The 19,055-nt window shown below is 33.9% G+C and overlaps 1 protein-coding gene across 4 annotated transcripts; it reads left to right on the top strand.

Annotated features, from left to right (window-relative positions):
- Window positions 1–6,376: 6,376 nt before the first annotated feature.
- On the top strand, window positions 6,377–14,408 carry LOC110829604 (putative cytochrome P450 6a13). 4 transcript variants are annotated; one of them, XM_022063486.2, is made up of 6 exons: window positions 6,380–6,484; window positions 6,740–6,837; window positions 7,382–8,322; window positions 9,548–9,778; window positions 11,065–11,316; window positions 12,663–14,408. In XM_022063486.2, exons 3-6 carry the CDS (start codon window positions 7,458–7,460, stop codon window positions 12,836–12,838), a joined length of 1,524 nt encoding a protein of 507 aa, XP_021919178.2. In that variant the 5' UTR covers window positions 6,380–6,484; window positions 6,740–6,837; window positions 7,382–7,457; the 3' UTR covers window positions 12,839–14,408. The 4 variants fall into 4 exon arrangements, with proteins under 4 accessions (XP_021919180.2, XP_021919178.2, XP_021919179.2 ...); XM_022063487.2 differs by having other exon boundaries at window positions 6,387–6,489; XM_022063488.2 differs by lacking the exon at window positions 6,740–6,837 and having other exon boundaries at window positions 6,377–6,484.
- The last annotated feature ends 4,647 nt before the right edge of the window (window positions 14,409–19,055 follow it).

A 19,055-nucleotide genomic window follows, 5' to 3' on the forward strand; every position in this document is an offset into this window, starting at 1 on the left:
TTTAATGCTTTATAAGCGTTTTTACCATATAACTTTTTTAGGATTATACATTAAGTTATGAAGAGGTTCAATTATCAGCCTCTTATCTGAACTGAGACTTTCCATGGTTCATCTGTTATTCTCCATGTAAATCCTTTGATAGCACGTCAACGTTAAAACAGGCATTTGGGACATTTCCTTCAATATCTTCCTTAATCCACCATTCAGTCATCATGTTATTAGCCACCATATGATCGAAGGAATATTAAGCTACACTTTCAATGAAAATTTTTGAAACTTGTCTTTAGATTTAAAATACTTAGAAAGCATATAATTCAAAGAAAAACTGACGTATTCAAAAATTGTACCACATGTATTATAACTAACTAACTAACTAGATGGCTTACCGAACCCGAACGTTCATCACCGAACTAACCAAAGCCCTCCACCGGACCCTGTCCTGGGCCAACAAAATCCAGTCTCCTTCAACTCCTATCTCCCATAGATCCCGCCTGAGATTATCCTCCCATCTACGTCTAGGTCTCCCCAGCGGTCTCTTCCCTTCAGGTTTCCCAACCAGTACCCGGTGCACACCTCTTGTCCCATCCATGCGCGCTACATGCCCAGCCCATCTCACTCTTCTCGACTTAATCACCCTCACAATACTGGGGGAGCAGTACAGATTTTTAAGCTCGTCATTGTGCAGTTTTCTCCACGCCCCATCGTCTTCCCTCTTAGGCCCAAATATCCTCCTCAACACCCGATTCTCAAACACCTGTAATCAGTGTTCCTCCCTCAGAGTAAGAGACCAAGTTTCGCACCCATACAAAACAACAGGCAAGATTATTGTTTTGTATACTTTAATTTTCAGGTTCTTAGAAATCAGACGGGAAGACAAAATATTTTGGACTGAGAAGTAGCAAGCATTTCCGGAATTTAGTCTCCTCCTAACTTCCTCACAAGTATTACACATGTATTATATCAGAAATTATCTAACACACAGTATGGATCAAATTTGAACGAGATGTAGTTTGATACAGATTTATTTGTAACAGAAAGTGTTTTTGTAAAAATATGCTTTTTCGATTTTATAATTTTTTGAGGAGTCTCCTAGTGCGTGCTGATGTTGAATGACGCTTTAAACAGTGTGTATTTTTCTCTAAAGGATGTGAGGGTGTTTGGGGAAGGGGGCGGTTTTGTGCTGATATCTATGTGACTGTTTTGTAAATACTTATGCATTACTTCGTAAATTGGATTACCATAATATTAATTCGATAAACACATAGAAAGTGTTTGAAAAAAAAATACAAATGAAAATATATAAAGTATCTAAAGAATTCACACTGGGATGATACAATAAAAATTAAAAAAAATTAACAAGGGTAGTTTTCTCAATGTGTCTGAGAAACTTAACAGTTACACGTCAGTTGTTAACATAAAAACCTATTATTTATTAAGTAAATTCTGTGCAAGGTAAAACATGATAACAGATATTTCTATAACTAACATTCTTAATTCTATGAGCCTTAAAATTCAAAGAGAGAAATCTCTCATTGATTCGTTGTAACCTGAATCTGAGTCCTGTATCACAAACTGAGAGTTAGTGAAATAAATTACCTTTATTTTCATGAAATTAGAAGAATAATTACCTTATTTACAAGAGCCTGTCACTAGTTCAAAACATGGGCCACAATTTGTTAAAGACACGTGACGTCACACCACAAAATTTCGTCTTACCTAAAGAGGTTACAAATTTATATATATCCATATAAATGCGTGCCCTATGAGAGTTCAAGGACATGAATGCAAAACACGACACACATTTTAGATAAATCTACCGAAACCAGTGTGTACTACAAATTATCATTACGACAGATAAGATATTGCAATTTTATTACAGTAACGACCGCATGTGAGATAAAATTTCTTAGTAAATTTCAAGGCACACCTGAGATCTTGTGGCATTATGGTGACAGATCAAATTTTAACATCCATGTACAACAGGAAGTAACATTATATCTCTTTTATATTTTAAAGTTTTAGCTATGAGACAGACAAAATGACTCAATATATTTCTAAATTCATCATGAATGCGATCTATAGATCTGTTATTTACTCTCTAAAGTAGGTTAATATTAACTAAACCATATTTTAAAAGATTTTTTCAATACCGGGACAAAAATTTGAGTTTCGCTTACGTCACTAGTTTGCTGGTAGAAGGAAATCAAACGCAAGTACTATGCAAACCAAAAACATTACCGACGCATTTCCAGAGACAGCGTGCTACAAATTTTGCCCCCTAGATAGTCATAAGGTAGACAAAAGGCGAGAAATTTCTTCAGCTAGGGTGACTGCCAGGTACCCAGGAAGGCCTCTGTTCAATAGAGTTAGTTTCATCCAGAATTCTTGTGACTACCTTTATATTCTAATTTCCTCTGCGCTCTGTGCTTTTTTCTAATAAAATTCCTTCTTATTTTCTTGGACGATTTTGATGGTCCATTGAGAGTTGAAGGAAATTTGGAATCAGTTTCGTTAATGCATTTCCAAATCAGACTCTTCTGAACAGGAAACTGATATAAAACGTATGTATCTGTACGTTTCTATTGAAGACATTTTAATAAACTTTACTTGTTTTAATTAAATACCAAATTGAATGGTAATTATCTTCTCTCCTGAGTCTTAAGACTTCCTAGTGATACGCTGACCAATTGTACTCCCAATTATAATCTACGGAATGTAAAATGTTTACACTGAATTTGATTTGTTTCTTCAAAAAATCTTTTTGTGATCATTTAGTATTTTTTAAACTTCATAGAAGAATTTTATTTTCGCACGAACACTGGGACTGTGGGTTCGAATCCCACTCAAGGCAAGGATGTTTGTCTGCGTTTTTCTGTGTTATGCTGTTCTGTGTACAGGTAGAGGCCTTGCGACGGGCTGATCCCTCGTCCAAGGAGTCCTATAAAATGTCTAAATAACTTAAGAAGCCTCCCACATGCGAGGGAGGAAGCCAAGGACCGTCGAGGACTGAAGACTCACGGACCAAGCAAATAAGAATGTTATTATCTGAAGATAAGAGATTCCAAAGAAATTACGGGAATATTTATCTATCGGTCATCGATCTGGTAACTTTGCTATTTGCTTTCATTGTCATATCTCAGAACAGTGACCTTGACGATAAGAAATGCGAACATTAGAATATCTACTACAGTCCAATGAACCTACCATTAGAAATTTCGGGCGTACAGTGTTAACACAAATTATCTGAACTGTTACAAATATTTATTTAACAAAATCTAAATCGTGTCGTGTATGCATTGGAAGGAAAACTTTAAAAAAAGAATTTTGTGGCTTACGAGAAATGTGACGTAAATCTAAAGATGACCACTAGGAGCGCAACTGTTGATATACCAGAAAATGGAGTCTAATGGAGGAAGTTTTTGGGTGCTTGAGTTCCATTCCCCAAAATTTGTGACAAATTTTAAATGGGGTTTTCGGCAGGATTTTCACAAAAAATACCCTGTGTGGGTATTAATTTCGAAAGTGCCCTGAATTATTTTATTTTGTAGATGCAGTTTTTTTTTTATATAAATTATATATTTTCTGTAACAAGACATATTGTGAGATGTTAGGTTCTCACGGTGGTGAGTACGAAGATACCTATCTTCTGGTTTGTAGCGCGGTGTAGTCTGGTATATTCTTCCAAACTACACGGGACTACAACTTAGAAGGCAGCTATCTTCGCCACAGAAATTGCATGAGTAAGCTCATATTAATTAAAAATCTTCTGTTTGTTTAGAAAACTTCAGATTGAATCGAAGCTCTGAGTGGAAGACATATTACTTACTGCCTATAAATGATATTTTATTATCTTAATTATAAGAAATTTTAAATATTGTGATCAGACGGATTAAAATAAATAATTGTTATAATATTCACAATATGACGCAATTACACTATCTTACTAAAGAATACTAAGAAAATATATTCCAGTGGCTGAGAACTACGATCGTTAAAGGGGAATTTAATGTCCGAAAATCATCGTGAAATAGCAATGATTTTGCTTAAGAAATCTTTCCATGTCAGTTTCAAGATCAGGGTTAATTAATATTAAAGCTTTCCTCATGCATTCGTCTAACCGTTCACGAGTAAAATGCGTCCGAATCTTTGATCTGAAGTTCTTCATTAGTTTACACTGTAAATAGTCTCTTAAAACTGAGTTTACTTACGCACAAGCTGTGAGTCGTTGTTATAGGTCATTGGCATTTTGTTTCGAAATGCCTCATAGGACAATGACCGAATATCCAGAGATTATAAAAAGACGTACCTATATACCTTACATTACACATTATTCTACTTTTAGACCTAATCTATTTCGGTTATCAGGTTATCGATTCTCTAAAACAGGGTTTATCGACTCAAAGCCCGTCAATGCGTGTTCTACGGCTCGAGTAATATCTTTTAATGACAATTACTTGCATTACGATGAAAAGTGTTTATCTGATAAAACCTGCTAGAAAGAAGGTTTCAGAAGCCAAGATTTCGCAGTTTAGCATAAACGTGGCCTTGAACTGGGCGCAGTTTCGCCAGAGCAGATTAAAACTCTGTACACGAGGAAATGTGAGGTTTGGCAAATATTTAATACTAATTAAACGAACTGAGCATAATCTCACACTTGTTTACAAGAAAAATAATTTCCTAACGAACTTTCAATTCACAGTCTACGAAAAGTAAATTCTTTATACTCAGTGGGTTTTTTAATCTTGTAAGATCATATCCTCAAGAAATTCCAAGAAAATTAGAAGATGGCTGGTCTTTAATTTTTATGTTGAACACCACAGTGTTACTTTACGTTCGGAAGAACAAATAATCCTTAAAAAAATATTCTTTTGCCATACAAAGTTTCAGGGCCCTTCGTTAGGTAGCAATAGTTTCGTTTCTGTCTTAGAAGTTAGCTTGGCTATGCATGTAGTGATTTAGCCTACATTTTTATGGCGTAAATACAGGGTTTTATGAAATGGTTTAAAATTTAGTGGATACACAGATGGAGAAAATATATACACTGATACTCTCGTTAGGAAACTTTAAGATGTGTGTCTTAAGATTTGTCTTAAAGTGTCATATTTTGTTTTATAAATTAAATATGAACGAGATAATTATTAAGATATTAAATTAGTGTTTATTTTGTATTACAGCAGGATTTCATACTCTGAAGGCAAGATATAAATTGCACATGGTCCCTACCTAGGAATTTTGTGGTTAATACAGAATGTGCAGATGGAAAATTAATTACTGGTTTGTATAATAAAAAAATAGAAAACGATTAATCCGTCTTCATAACTATGAAGTATCTCTACTTGTAAGAGTGTGACTTAAAAGTAATTACATATTAAATGTGTAAAATGTAGCATATAAAGAAACACTCACCAACACATTCATCTACAGACTCACATTAATATTTATTTGTTTAGGTATTTATATTATATTTTACGATGCTATAAAACCCCCCCAGAATGTAAGCCTCTAGCTTCGGATAATGATTAATAAACTAAAAATAATATGAGATGATAAAGTTGCGTCATATTGTGATATAAATATATATTTGTTTGTTTAAATCTTGTCAGTCTAATCACAATAAAATTCCTATTAAATATTAAAATATTACTATAATTAACATTTAAATATTTAAAATATATTAAATGATGTTCTCTATCGATATGTTCGATTTACATTAGATCATCACTTTTTACGCATGTTTCAGTTCTAAAAGAACCATCTTCAGGGGTATAAAATTATATACAATATTAATATTTTATATATAGTAATATTTTAATATTTAATAGGAATTTTATTGTGATTATACTGACAAGATTTAAACAAACAAATATAAAAATAATATTTAAGGACCCGGTCGTGGCACTACCCGTGATTTGTCTGGGGATACTGAGAAAAACTACGAAAAACTTCAATCAGAATAATCGGTCTCGATACCAAAATTCAAACCCTGGACCTGCAAAATACAAATCAGGGGTGCTAAAAATTTAATAGAGACGCTCTGTTCCATTACGTTAATATTTAAACGTTATTTTGTTAACCAAATTAAACACTTGTGGCCTGTCATCGTTGCACTAACAGCTGAAGTTTCGTCACAGCGTAGAATGTTACGTGATCGAGACCTGGAAATACCCAACATTTTTAAAATTGTGTTTTATAGTTCCAAGTACGAAATGATAAAACAGAATTCGTGAGTAACTAAGCAGTCAATGAAATTTCAAGCATTTCGAATTGTACCGACTTTGTAGCATAATGATTGTAAATATCATTTAGGATCAACGAACACTGTCGTCACAGACTTATCACGAATTTCTTATCAGCACACGAGTTTCTATATATTTGTTGTGAGACACAGTAACCTACTGACAGACAGTAGTTGCTAACCATAAGTCACACTACAGAAGGTTATCAAGTTGTTTATGCAAGTTGTGTGTTGTTAGTGTTGTTATAGGTAATGTAAGTTTGTAATCCAACAATAAAACTTAATTTATATAATGTTTTAGCGAAATGGGCTAGATGTGCACGTGTCATAATCGAATACCATAGAGAATCTTTTATTATTTTCATTATTATAAATATAAATTATTTTTATTATTATAAATACGTTACTTATTATTATTAATATATTATTATTATTGTTGTTTTTATTTCTATTGATATGGTAATAGTATTTACTTCTAACAAAAGACTTTATACTAAAATTCAGATTCTACGTTGAATGTGTTAAATATAACCTCAAAGATTCGCACCGAAGCCAAGTTTCAAGTTTCTGGTTCATAAACAACATTTCATACGTAATTTAAGGTAATGTATATAAGCTGTATTTATACAAAAAATTAATACGTTTGTCTCTAATGATTGGTTAGTTATCATCGTCGAAATGAAATAAGAATACAAAATTTCGTTGTTCAGCCATCTTGTTATTTGTTACATTATACATAAAAATGCCTTAACATACGTTGCATATTTTCAAAGATGTTTGTCAGAGAATCTCAGACGATGTTTTAAGGAAAGTAATTATGGTAAACAGTGTAAAACTAAGGTGACATCTAATGGCTGTTTCTAAGATTTATAAGAATTTAAAAATTAATTAAATAAAGACACACAAGGTTGTGTGACTTCAAATTCCAAATTTTCCTTAATATTTTAAGGAAATTATGCTAAAAAAAACTATAGATTTTAAAATTATCATTGCTGACGCTATCTTATGTCTGTGGATGTAGCTTCAAATTGGCTTCTACCCCTTTAGAAGCCGATAAATGATATAAACAGACACTAGCGCCCTCGAGGAAAAGTGTACTTACTCCCTGTCCAGACTACTCAGACTGCTTGTAACATTTCATTACAGCGAGAGGAGCCAACTACACAAAGTCGTCTGTTCAACTTCGGTGTAGCGTCAACAGAGGATAGAAGTGAGTCCAGGCATGGGGATAATTTCATGGCTTGCGGTAACGTTCAGCGTCGTCCTAATCTTAATTGGTGTTTTGTATCTATATTTAAATGTGGCATTTTTATATTGGAGAAAAAGGAATTTTCCTTATCTGAGACCGACTTTTCCTTTCGGGAACCTTGGAGTACTTTTAACAAGACTGAAGAGTATGGGAGAAGTATACGCTGACATTTACAGACAGATGAACGGAATGAAATTTGGAGGAGTTTATCTGATGCACCGTCCACAGTTTATTGTCAGGGATCCGGAAATGATCAGGAATTTTCTTATTAAAGACTTCGAATATTTTCATGACCATGGATTTGTCTTCGACGAGAAAATCGATCCCCTAACTGGTAATCTGTTCATGTTGACCGGAAAGAAGTGGAAGGATCTTCGAGCCGTTTTGTCTCCTACGTTCAGCTCCGGTAAAATGAAGATCATGTTCGAAACAATGGTAGAGTGCGGACAAGGGTTGACGGAGTTTCTCGACGAATATGCGTACTCTAAAGATAACGTCGAGATGAATGAAGTTGTCGCAAAATTCACGACAGATGTGATCGCGTCCTGTGCTTTTGGTATTCAATGCAACTGTCTGAAGCATCCGGACGCAGAATTCAGACGATGGGGGAAACGGATGATAGAACAGTCTTTGATGGAATCTATCATAGGGATTCTGTACGTTCTTGTGCCATCTATCCCAATCTTCTTTAATCTGCCCCTGACTTCGAGGAGTGTATCAGCTTTTTTCCGGAAGGTCGTCAGAGAAACAATTGAATTCAGGGAGAAAAATGCTGTCAAACGGAATGATTTCTTACAACTCCTGATTGACCTCAAGAACCAAAAACGGGGAAAGGAAGGTAAGTTTAGACAATTCAACATTCCGATTAATTAATTTTATTACTTTATGTATATGTTACTGGCAAATTATGAAATCCGGCAATGTATATAATGCCTAAAGTCAGTAGGCAAATTATTAAATTCAGGCATTCTACGGAAATGCCCAGAAATTTTAGGCAATGTATATAATGCCTAAAGTCAGTAGGCAAATTATGAAATTTAGGCATTCTACGGAAATGCCCAGAAATTTTAGGCAATGTATATAATGCCTAAAGTCAGTAGCCAAATTATGAAATTCAGGCATTCTACGGAAATGCCCAGAAATTTTAGACAATGTATATAATGCCTAAAGTCAGTAGGCAAATTATGAAATTCAGGCATTCTACGGAAATGCCCAGAAATTTTAGGCAATGTATATAATGCCTAAAGTCAGTAGGCAAATTATGAAATTCAGGCATTCCACGGAAATGCCCAGAAATTTTAGGCAATGTATATAATGCCTAAAGTAAGTAGGCAAATTATGAAATTCAGGCATTCTACGGAAATGCCCAGAAATTTTAGGCAATGTATATAATGCCTAAAGTCAGTAGGCAAATTGTTAAATTCAGGCATTCTACCGAATGCCCAGGCATTTTATGAAATGCCTAGAAATTTTAGGCAATGTATGAAACTAACAGTTTATTTTATACTTTGCCTAGGTATTCTGTAGAATACCTAGGAGTTTTATAAAATGCCTCAGATTCTTTAGGCAAAGTATATAACATAGAAGTTTCTATAATACGATTTATACAGTTTTATTTTATATTTGCAACAATTTTTTTTAATTCTCAAAACTTTTGTTATGTTCAGATTCAATAGTTCCCTCTTCTTCATGGTTTTAGCGTTATGTACGTCCCTTAATAGTTCTTCATACCTTTCATCTATGAGAAAAAACACTCTTTTTTTGCAGAAACACGCCTCTTTATCTGTAAGTCACTGTAAAACATTTGTCTCGTGGTGTTTCAAACACCTTTGTGTCGTCAGGCACGCGTGAATAATTTGCAAAATAAAGTAATAAAAAGGAATAAGTAATTGTCATGTGTTTAGGGATGAAGTTAGGTGGGGAAAGTTGGCTCGTGGTTATGAGAATGTTAGTTTGTAGTAAAATCAAAATCTTTTTAGCTGCATCCGAGCTCAAAACGTCACTGCCCTGGTACCTATAAATCAGTGAGCAACTTCTGATGCAGAAATTTGTTTTCATCACAGATGAACCTGGTTTCACGATGGATGAAATAACTGCGCAAGTAATTGTCTTCTTCGTTGGAGGTTTCGATACAACTTCTGTGACAATGAGCTTTTGTTTGTATGAACTTGCAATGAACATGGACGTCCAGACGCGTCTGTCAACTGAGATAAATACGGTGCTGCAGCAATATAACGGTAGAGTCACATATGAAGCCATAAAGGAGATGAAATATTTGGACAAAGTTGTGTCAGGTGAGACGCAGTTATTCATTAAGCGAAAGTTAATCTTCCATAATATTAATAATGCAGCTTCGAGAGTCAAATAAAAAGAAATTGACACATTCATAGCCCTGATGACGGAGGCAGTATGACCTCTGAAACGTTGGTAAACATCGACCAGACTACACAGCGCAACAACCCAGAAGACAGAAATCTTCATACTCATCGCCCTGATGATGGAGGCAGTATGACCTCTGAAACGTTGGTAAACATCGACCATACTACACAGCGCAACAACCCAGAAGGCAGAGAACTCTTCAAATAAAAATAACTTCCACAATCTTGACATAATAATAAATTTGTGTTTTCATATTGTAAAGTACAACTGTTAACTAATTTTATATTTGTAGGATTTGAGGTATTTGGGTATTAATTTCGAAAGTGCCCTGAATTATTTTATTTTGTAGATGCAGTTTTTTTTATATAAATTATATATTTTCTGTAACAAGACTTATATTGTGAGATGTTAGGTTCTCACGGCGATGAGTACGAAGATACCTATCTTCTGGTTTGTAGGACCGTGTAGTTTCGTAGAAGTTTATCGACCTTTCAGCGTTCCTTGCTGCCTACATCATCAGGCTGATTATAGAAGAAACAATGACCTTTGAAACGTCGATAAACGTCTACCAGACTACACGGCGTAACAACGCAGAAGACAGCCATATTCTAATTTTATAATTTACAAGAAATGTGTATGTTGAACTCAGTAACATTTCTGGGACGCATATAATTACATTACGCAAAATGAAATTTTCTAAATATTTTTAACTTTCGTATATTCGTAAATTGACTTTACAGTGCCAACAAACAAACATAACGCTAGATATTCCTTCGGAAAGGTGAAAATAAAAATATGGGTTTATTTCCTTCCCTGAAATTACGTATTTTCCATTTGATATGGTAAAACATAAATTCTATATACAGTATTTTTGTTTAGAATAGATCAGATATTTGAAGGGAAACAAAATTAGTTAATTCAAGTGCTTCTGAAATCTCAGTTTAAAACTTTATCAAGACATTTATGTTAATAAATATGGTGATATGTTTTCCAACATGTAAGTGTTTACACTACTAAGTACAATCTGGAATGTCCTGATGATTACAGAACATAGCCCACACCTAAACAATCTTAAATCCACTAATATCTTTATTTTTGTGAGTGAGAAGGGAGAAAATATTGGCAATTTTAATTAACAAGCGATATTATTTTTATCAAATGTACAAAATCCTAATCTAAACGTGTTTCGTCTTTACTGTAGAGACACTGCGCAAATATCCACCAGTAACATTCCTGAACCGCCACTGTACCAAAGACTACAACATTCCTGAGACTGACCTCGTCATTGAGAAGGGAGTCCAGATGGTTGTGCCTGTCTTGGGGCTGCACAAAGACCCGGAGTACTTCCCCGATCCAGAAAAATTCGATCCTGAGAGATTCAATGAGGAAACAAAATCTCGTAGGCCAAACTACGTGTACCTGCCTTTTGGGGATGGACCCAGAGTTTGTATAGGTAAGTCATTATTTATTTAATTAATTCTATAAAGTATTTTTAACTTGTATTTGACGACAATGTAATATTTTAATGTGATTAAATCAAGTAAAATGGAGTTAGAATTAAATAAGAAATGTATAAACAAATTTTGTTTGGAAATTGTAGATGAAAAATGTCATTTACTATACATGTACATGGATGAAATGATGTTAAAATTGATTTTGGAAAATAATAATCCGAAGTTCTAACCTGGATAAGTTCCAGAAACTTGATTTTGTAAATACTGTTATGAACATTTTAATGTCATAAAATCAGGACATTTCTTGCCAAATAGAAATTAACAATTTCTTATGGAAGATTTTATCAAGTAGTTGATTACTTCGGTGTGGAAGATGTAAAAGGAATTTGCAGCTTGAAGTTAGTTAGATATAATGAAATTCGTGAAGGTTATTCTACACAAATTTGAATATTTCTTGCAATAGACTGGACTATTTTTATCAGTTTATACTATCTGAGTAATATTTAATTTAATAATCAACGTGTCTTACTGATTACCATATTCAAGCCCAATTATTTAACTTACTTAGACGAAGTGATACACGCGGTATAGGTTTTCTATAAAAAAAAAATGCCTTATCGATTCTTAGACGCCATAATATATAAAACGCACCGCGATTTCAGATATTTTAAAATGTGAAGAAAATACATTTTAAAGTCGAGGAAATAAGGTATTTTACTCTAACTGAATAGAAGATCTGGATTTGAATTATTGGTGATTAACACGGAATTATTCATAAGGAAGAAAAGTGATGAATGAAATGGAATGATGATATTAAATGATGACTATGTCAGGGGTTTGGAACAAGTAGCATCTGTTCCCTGAAGATGTGAGTGAGAAATTATTAAGTTACATTAAGTGCAACTTAGCGGACAAAGTTTTAAGTAACTGTAGCGTAATTTGTGAATCACTATCACAGACTTCCAGAGAATAAGCTTACGTGTGGTTTGAAAATCACTAAAATATATCTGGATTACGTCTTCTGTGTTGTGACACAGTGCAGTCCTGTAAGGTTTTAGAGGAAGATCCGGGTTTAAAAACCTGGGAAGTGGATTTCGAGGCCCACACAAGTATTAAATTCGATAAATAATTGTAATTAAAAAAACGAAATATTTTTGATGTTTTGATGAATAGTATATGTGCCTTAACTCTGGACCTTAAGAATTAGTAATTAGTACTTGTCCGTTAGCTTGGTAACCACCGACAATATCACACAGTCATAACACAAAGACTACAATACAAATTGTTACCTTCCAGAAGAAAATGGCGAGTATCTCACATAAAACATATTTGTTTACTGTTTCAGGAAAACGGTTTGGTGTAATTCAAACCAAAGTGGGACTCGTGTGTCTGCTGTCAAAATATGAATTCCAAGTTTGCGATAAAACTGCAGATTCTTTGAAAATAGACCAGAGAAAATTTATCATGACACCAACTGAAGGAGTGTGGCTTCAAGCCCGTTACAGATCAGATCCGTTTTAAATCTAATCCTTTTTCTACCCTTAACATAGGTAGTGATTAACTTATGACGCTTTATCAGCTGCATATGGTATTTATAAAATGTGAGCTGAGAGGATGATTATCAAACCTTGGAAACTATGAAAAGGGTATGAAAAATAAGTTTCATTGCCACACGTATTATCCATTGTTTGCCTAGAAGTGGTATTTAAAACTACACGAAACCTGTCATGGCTGGTATATGGATTAAAAATCAAAAGTTATGGTCTACTAAAGCCCTGTCAATAATACTACATAACCTCAAAAGCTTCATTAACATTGTTTGCGTTTATTTATAACTGTAATTAACATATGAAGGAACATAACCATCAGTTTCAAATTATTTGGGCGTTGGTTTAAACTGGGAAATGTTTAATTGATATATATGTTTGCTACCAATTACAAATAATAAGAAAATATGTACATATGGGATACAGAACGTAAGTATGAAAAATGGAGAAAAGTTAAACAGAAATTCACTTATTACTAACCACAAAAATGTTAATGTCAGTCTTCATTGAACAATACGTGTTGAAATCACAATTATTATTTCTGTATATAAGAATAAAGGCCAAATATTAACTTCCTGTCAGAGATAAGCCAATTAATTTAACATAATTATATTAAGGGTTAAATTTTTATGATTAAATATGATTCTATATAGGCCTGCAAAAATCACAGATGTAATATATAACTTTTATGAATTCTGTCTTCGATGCACTTATCTGAATTACATCAAAATATAAAAGGTAAATGATATCCCAAAATTTATATTATAGGGTGAGGGGTATCTGTTGTGAAATCTATTTCAGTCCAAGAATAAATAATTTTGATTACGTTCGTGGAAATCTCAGACTCTAATAAAAATACGAACATCGGTCTGTAAATATTTATTGCCATAAGAATTAACTAAGATATTTGAGATAAGTTTGACACTCAAATATTCCATATCAAGACTCTTAATACCATGTCAAAGGCACTTAATAATATGCAGTATTACATAAATTAATTATAAGAATAAAGAAGCTTTACAGTTTCTAAGACATAAGAATTTAATGTAATTACAAATGCCGATAACAACTATAATACGGCAAAATACTGTGTACTTTGGTGTGTTCAAATATATTCCATTGTAACTGTCAGTTGTGGTTCGGAAACACGTAACGAGTTATATCGGGCATGGCGTTCTAACTGCAACTTTGTGATATTAGTTTCTTTAAAATGTTTCATCTCTTTCATTGTCATTAACTACGAAAGAACGTTAAACCAGAGAACATATAATAGCGCTTGTTAGTTTATAAGTCGATGGAAATATTAGCCATTTTTACTTATAGGTGGAAAGGCCTTCATATTGAATGATTTTGTGCAGAGCCATGTTGATAGCACATTAAATTATATATAGTTACACTTCATGTAATTAAAGTAGAAAATTAAACAAATTTGGTAACATGGATTTATACAGGGAATATTTTCCGAACGTTATAATATAAAATGTTAGTTAAGAATAATTCTTAGAATATAAAGTGTTTTAATAAATTCTTTCTGTCAATAAGAATAGAGTTTGTTTTTAATTTATCTTCGTGGTCTGAGGGTCTGGATGACTAAGGAGAGATTTTTTTGAAAAGATACTTAACCAGCTGGTCACAAAATACCACCCTTTCATTTAATTATATTTCTCCTTTTTCTCATAGAACCCTGTATTTTGCGTCATTATCGAATCCAGTTAAAATCTTTACAGTATTCATAAGACATTATTAATGCAAACGTAATCATTTGTACACAAAATTTTAAAAACTTTTACTTATCTAATAATTTCTTCAAATAGTACGAGATAATTAGGAGATGTGACACGTAAAATGGACAGGGTTTGATAAATAAATACCTGCCATATTTAAAGCTAAATGAAAGACATCCAGTCGTAGGTGGGAGGATAATATTAATATAGATTTTAAGGAACTAGGGTGAGAAGGTGTGTGGATAATGCTGGCTTAGGATAAGTTGAAATGGAAGGATTTGTGAACACAGCCATGAACGTTTAAGTTCATACAATTAAGGAAATTTGACTGAGAGACTATAAGCTTCTCAAGAAAGACTTTTCTCTCTGTAGTTAATTTCTGTTTGATTTAGAGAACACGAGAAACATTAAATATCTTGACGAGATCCTTTGAACTAAGCACTATCTGAACCTTCTTCCATGCACAAATCAGAATACGTAAGCTAAATGTTTACAACTCCATAAATAATGAATACACGAACATGACAGGCAAGTTGCCATATTTTATTAAATAAACTTTAAAGGACTCCTCTTTTCCTCAGTCACTTACTAGTCTCCCATTGGGTAGAAGCCCGCTCTTCCGTTCCACCAATCAAATCCACATCTCCACCTATTGCCTACTAAAACTCTCAACAACCGTCCTGAAGATGGCAACTGGAACGTTTGTCGAAACGGATACTTTTCAACATTAGCGGTTAGAACGCTGGCCTTGTAATCCTGGGGTCTCGGGTTCGATTCCCGGCGGTGCCCGAATTTATAACTTGTGTTGGGCAAGGCCGTGGTCTAGGCAACACGGAGTTTTCCTCCGGGGGCTTCCCCGGTTTCTCCGTGGCATCCCAACAATTACTCCATTCACACACAGAAGAAGGCAATGGCAAACCACTTCTGGATCATCTGCCAAGAACGTATATGAACAGGTCCCAGTCCGAGAAAAGGATGGAAGGATCCTGTTCATATGGATCTGTCGTCACACAGAACACTAAATAATAATAATAATCGCTTGAAAGTCGAAGATGGACGATGTTTTTTTGGTTTATCCACCCCTGTTTTTGTAAGAAAGATAGTTGCAACAGGTAGCCTTAAAAATGTATTATATTCTGGGTTTTAGGTTATCATTGGGTGGCAAAGAGTCATAATTCAAAAGGCAGGTCGTAAAGTGCGTTGTAAAAATGGTTTTATAGCCTCGGTGGGCTGCAATTAAGCTGACGAATCTTTGGCGTAATAAAAGAACATCGTGAGGCGTGATGTCTACTACCAAAGGGCAGAGCCGCCTACCGGAGTCACTGTGGATCGCTTCTGTTTATGACCGCTGGTAACAAAATGATAATCCAGATATGTTAAGAAATCAAATGACTTATTCTGACGCAAATGTTGCACGTTACCTGCTGTGCACGTCCGGTGGATAAATTTATGTGCAGACGAATGTCCCATCTTGAAAATGAGGAGTTGAATGAAATGGCAAATGTACTGGCAACAATTATGATTAAATTAATTAATTTATTATCAGTGTACTGCTTCAAAGTCAGAAGACCAATTATAGATACATCGCAAGAGAAGAACAGAATAATAAATACAGAAATGTAACAAGAAAAATTATTAAAAAATACACGAGTGACAAGGTACAATATCAGAGAATTATAACACACGGTTGATCAAATTTAATTAATGGAAGAGAGAAAGGGGAAACATGTATATAAATAATAATAATAATAATAATAAATAATTTCATTATTTACTCTCGGAATGTCGAATCAACCGTCTAACTACCATTATAGGCATTGAACAAAAGTAAAACTAAAAAAATAAACAACAAATTTTCAGTAAATTATATTCTACGAAAGATCTCAGTGGCCGAGGGGAATGGGTCCTGTTTCAAATCCCGCTCAAGGCATGGATGTTTGTATCCGTCTTTTGTGGCGGGCTGGTCACTGATCCAAGGAGTTCTACCAAATGTATAAAATGGTTCATAATTTTAGAATTAATTCTGAATTGGAACATGTCACAAGACGTAATCTGTAAGATGATGATATTGAACAAAATCTAGTACGCAAAAGGCTGTTATTAAGGAGTAAGAAATTACATAAATTATACCTACCTAACCTAACCTAACCTAACCTAACATAACCTAACCTAACATAACCTAACCTAACCTAGCCTAACATAACCTAACATAACATAACCTAACATAACCTAACCTAGCCTAACATAACCTAACATAACCTAACCTAACCTAACCTAACCTAACATAACCTAACCTAACCTAGCCTAACATAACCTAACATAACATAACCTAACATAACCTAACCTAGCCTAACATAACCTAACATAACCTAACATAACCTAACCTAACCTAACCTAACCTAACCTAATTCTATGGAGCAGAATCTGTTTTGACAAACAAATAATAACCTGACTCAATACCCCTCTTTGTACCTGAAGCTAGAAGCAAATTGCAGCTTCCAGAACTCTGAATTTTTATAATTTAGACGATGTACAAAGTCTAAAAGAACAATTCTGCGTATTATAACGCACTGTGTCTTCACAAATAGTCGAGACTCCAAAAAATAGTAACTTATTAAGTAAGCGTCATTTTAATCTTCAAGTTCTTGATATGAGACATGAGGACTAGAAGATTTTTACGTGGATTGTGGCAAAGTTTCCCTCGTATTTGAAACATATTTTCAGTTCCTTCATAAATTTTTCTCAAATATTCTAACTTCACTACAATTTTTAAAGATGTACCAGCTCGTACCGGTCCGGTTCACATTTCTTACGGCAATGAGCTTTGAATTCGACCTCCGTTGTTATTTTCCAGTTGCCAAGACTACTCACTCCACCCCGATGGCACAAGCAACCTCAGTCACTGAAAGAAACTCACTAGGAAGCACGGGGCTTAATCAAAATTAAGTTACAGGACGTGGACCACACAGGGATGGTTAAATTCAATTTGAAGTTGCAGTTCAGTCTGACCGAACTATCGTCCTCGTGGGTGGAAATTCCATACAAAGTTAACAGAGGGACACAGGACGTGAGCTAGCGAGAGAAATTTAATGCACTTCCGTCCCCTGGGGCTCCCAGGAAGTTGATTGTTACATAATCAAGAATGCAGGTGTACCATGATTTACGCTGTGAAAAAAACTTCGCAAAAAAAATAGTTAAAATAATCATTATTGAATAAATTTATAATATTTTGACATTTTCCTTGCATGTTGCTGCCTACATTTCAGTATTGTACATTACAAAATATTTCTTTAGACATATTATTTAATTATTTTGACCATAAAATGTGAAAGTTTTTGTATAAATAAATTATTTTAAAGCAGCTTGGATATTTCCCTTTAAAAACAAATACTTTTTTCTTTTAATATCGATATCTTTACAAAAGTGTTGCAGGATAGAAGGAAACGTCATTAAAATTCATTACAATACAAGGCGAAAATAAAATAATTTAGTAAATATTTTTCATTTAATTCAAATTAACAATATTTAAAACAGAAATAAGATTGTGAAACACATAAAAAAATTCTCAATGGATAGGTTTTTTTATACACATCGAGTTAAGTCGTGTTCGGTTGAAGAAATGTGGCCTTAGTATTATCTGGGTACCACATCATTTCGAAATCTCAAAATTCACTGAAGTTTTAGAGGAAACCTCTACCTCGTCCTCTTTTAATTTAATTTGAAATAACTAATTTTGTCAGACTATGAGTATGGCCAGGGAGATAACCAAGAAACAGCAAAGTCTAATCCAGATAAAATTGTCAAAGTTTCTCTGTATTTATGCATTACACAACGTAGACGAATGGATTAATGGATGTTAAGTTCCACGCATTTTTAAATTAGGCATGAGATGGACAGTTACACGATCCGGTCGCCTGTTAAATGTGGCAAGAGTCTTAGACGACTTTTAACCAACAGAAACGATAAATCAGCTTTAAAAATGTGTGAATTAGTGCGAAATAACATACAATGGATGAATAAACAGGAATTTCTTACGACACTACCAACACACGAAAGAAAAATTACCAACACAAGAACGAAAAAATAAACACCTCACTATCTATGGCTTCTGTCTTGCTTGAATGTTGAGAAATTGATGAAAAACTCTTAAGACATATCGTAACAGATGACGAGAGTTGGACAACGATTATAACCCACAGAATTAGTCCCAAGATAATCAGAAATAATTAAAATGTACATTATTATCACCACTCAAATACATCCACACCAAATGAGCATCAAAGCCATATGTTGCTGGTTTCCTGCTAAAATTCAAAATCGATTCTCCTTAGTGCGATATCATTGTACGAACTCACTCATTGTCAGTATGTTGTTTATATTTATTCTTATCCTTGAGACAATTAAAATAACTACGCCATTGTTTCAGTCTAGATAAGAGAAATTTGAACAAATAGTGTGCTATGCTTT

This window comes from Zootermopsis nevadensis, unplaced genomic scaffold (genome assembly GCF_977971745.1).
Source record: "Zootermopsis nevadensis isolate Lab colony 2312 unplaced genomic scaffold, Znev_1.0 Znev_ptg000005l, whole genome shotgun sequence".
In the NCBI taxonomy this organism is placed as follows: domain Eukaryota; kingdom Metazoa; phylum Arthropoda; class Insecta; order Blattodea; family Termopsidae; genus Zootermopsis; species Zootermopsis nevadensis.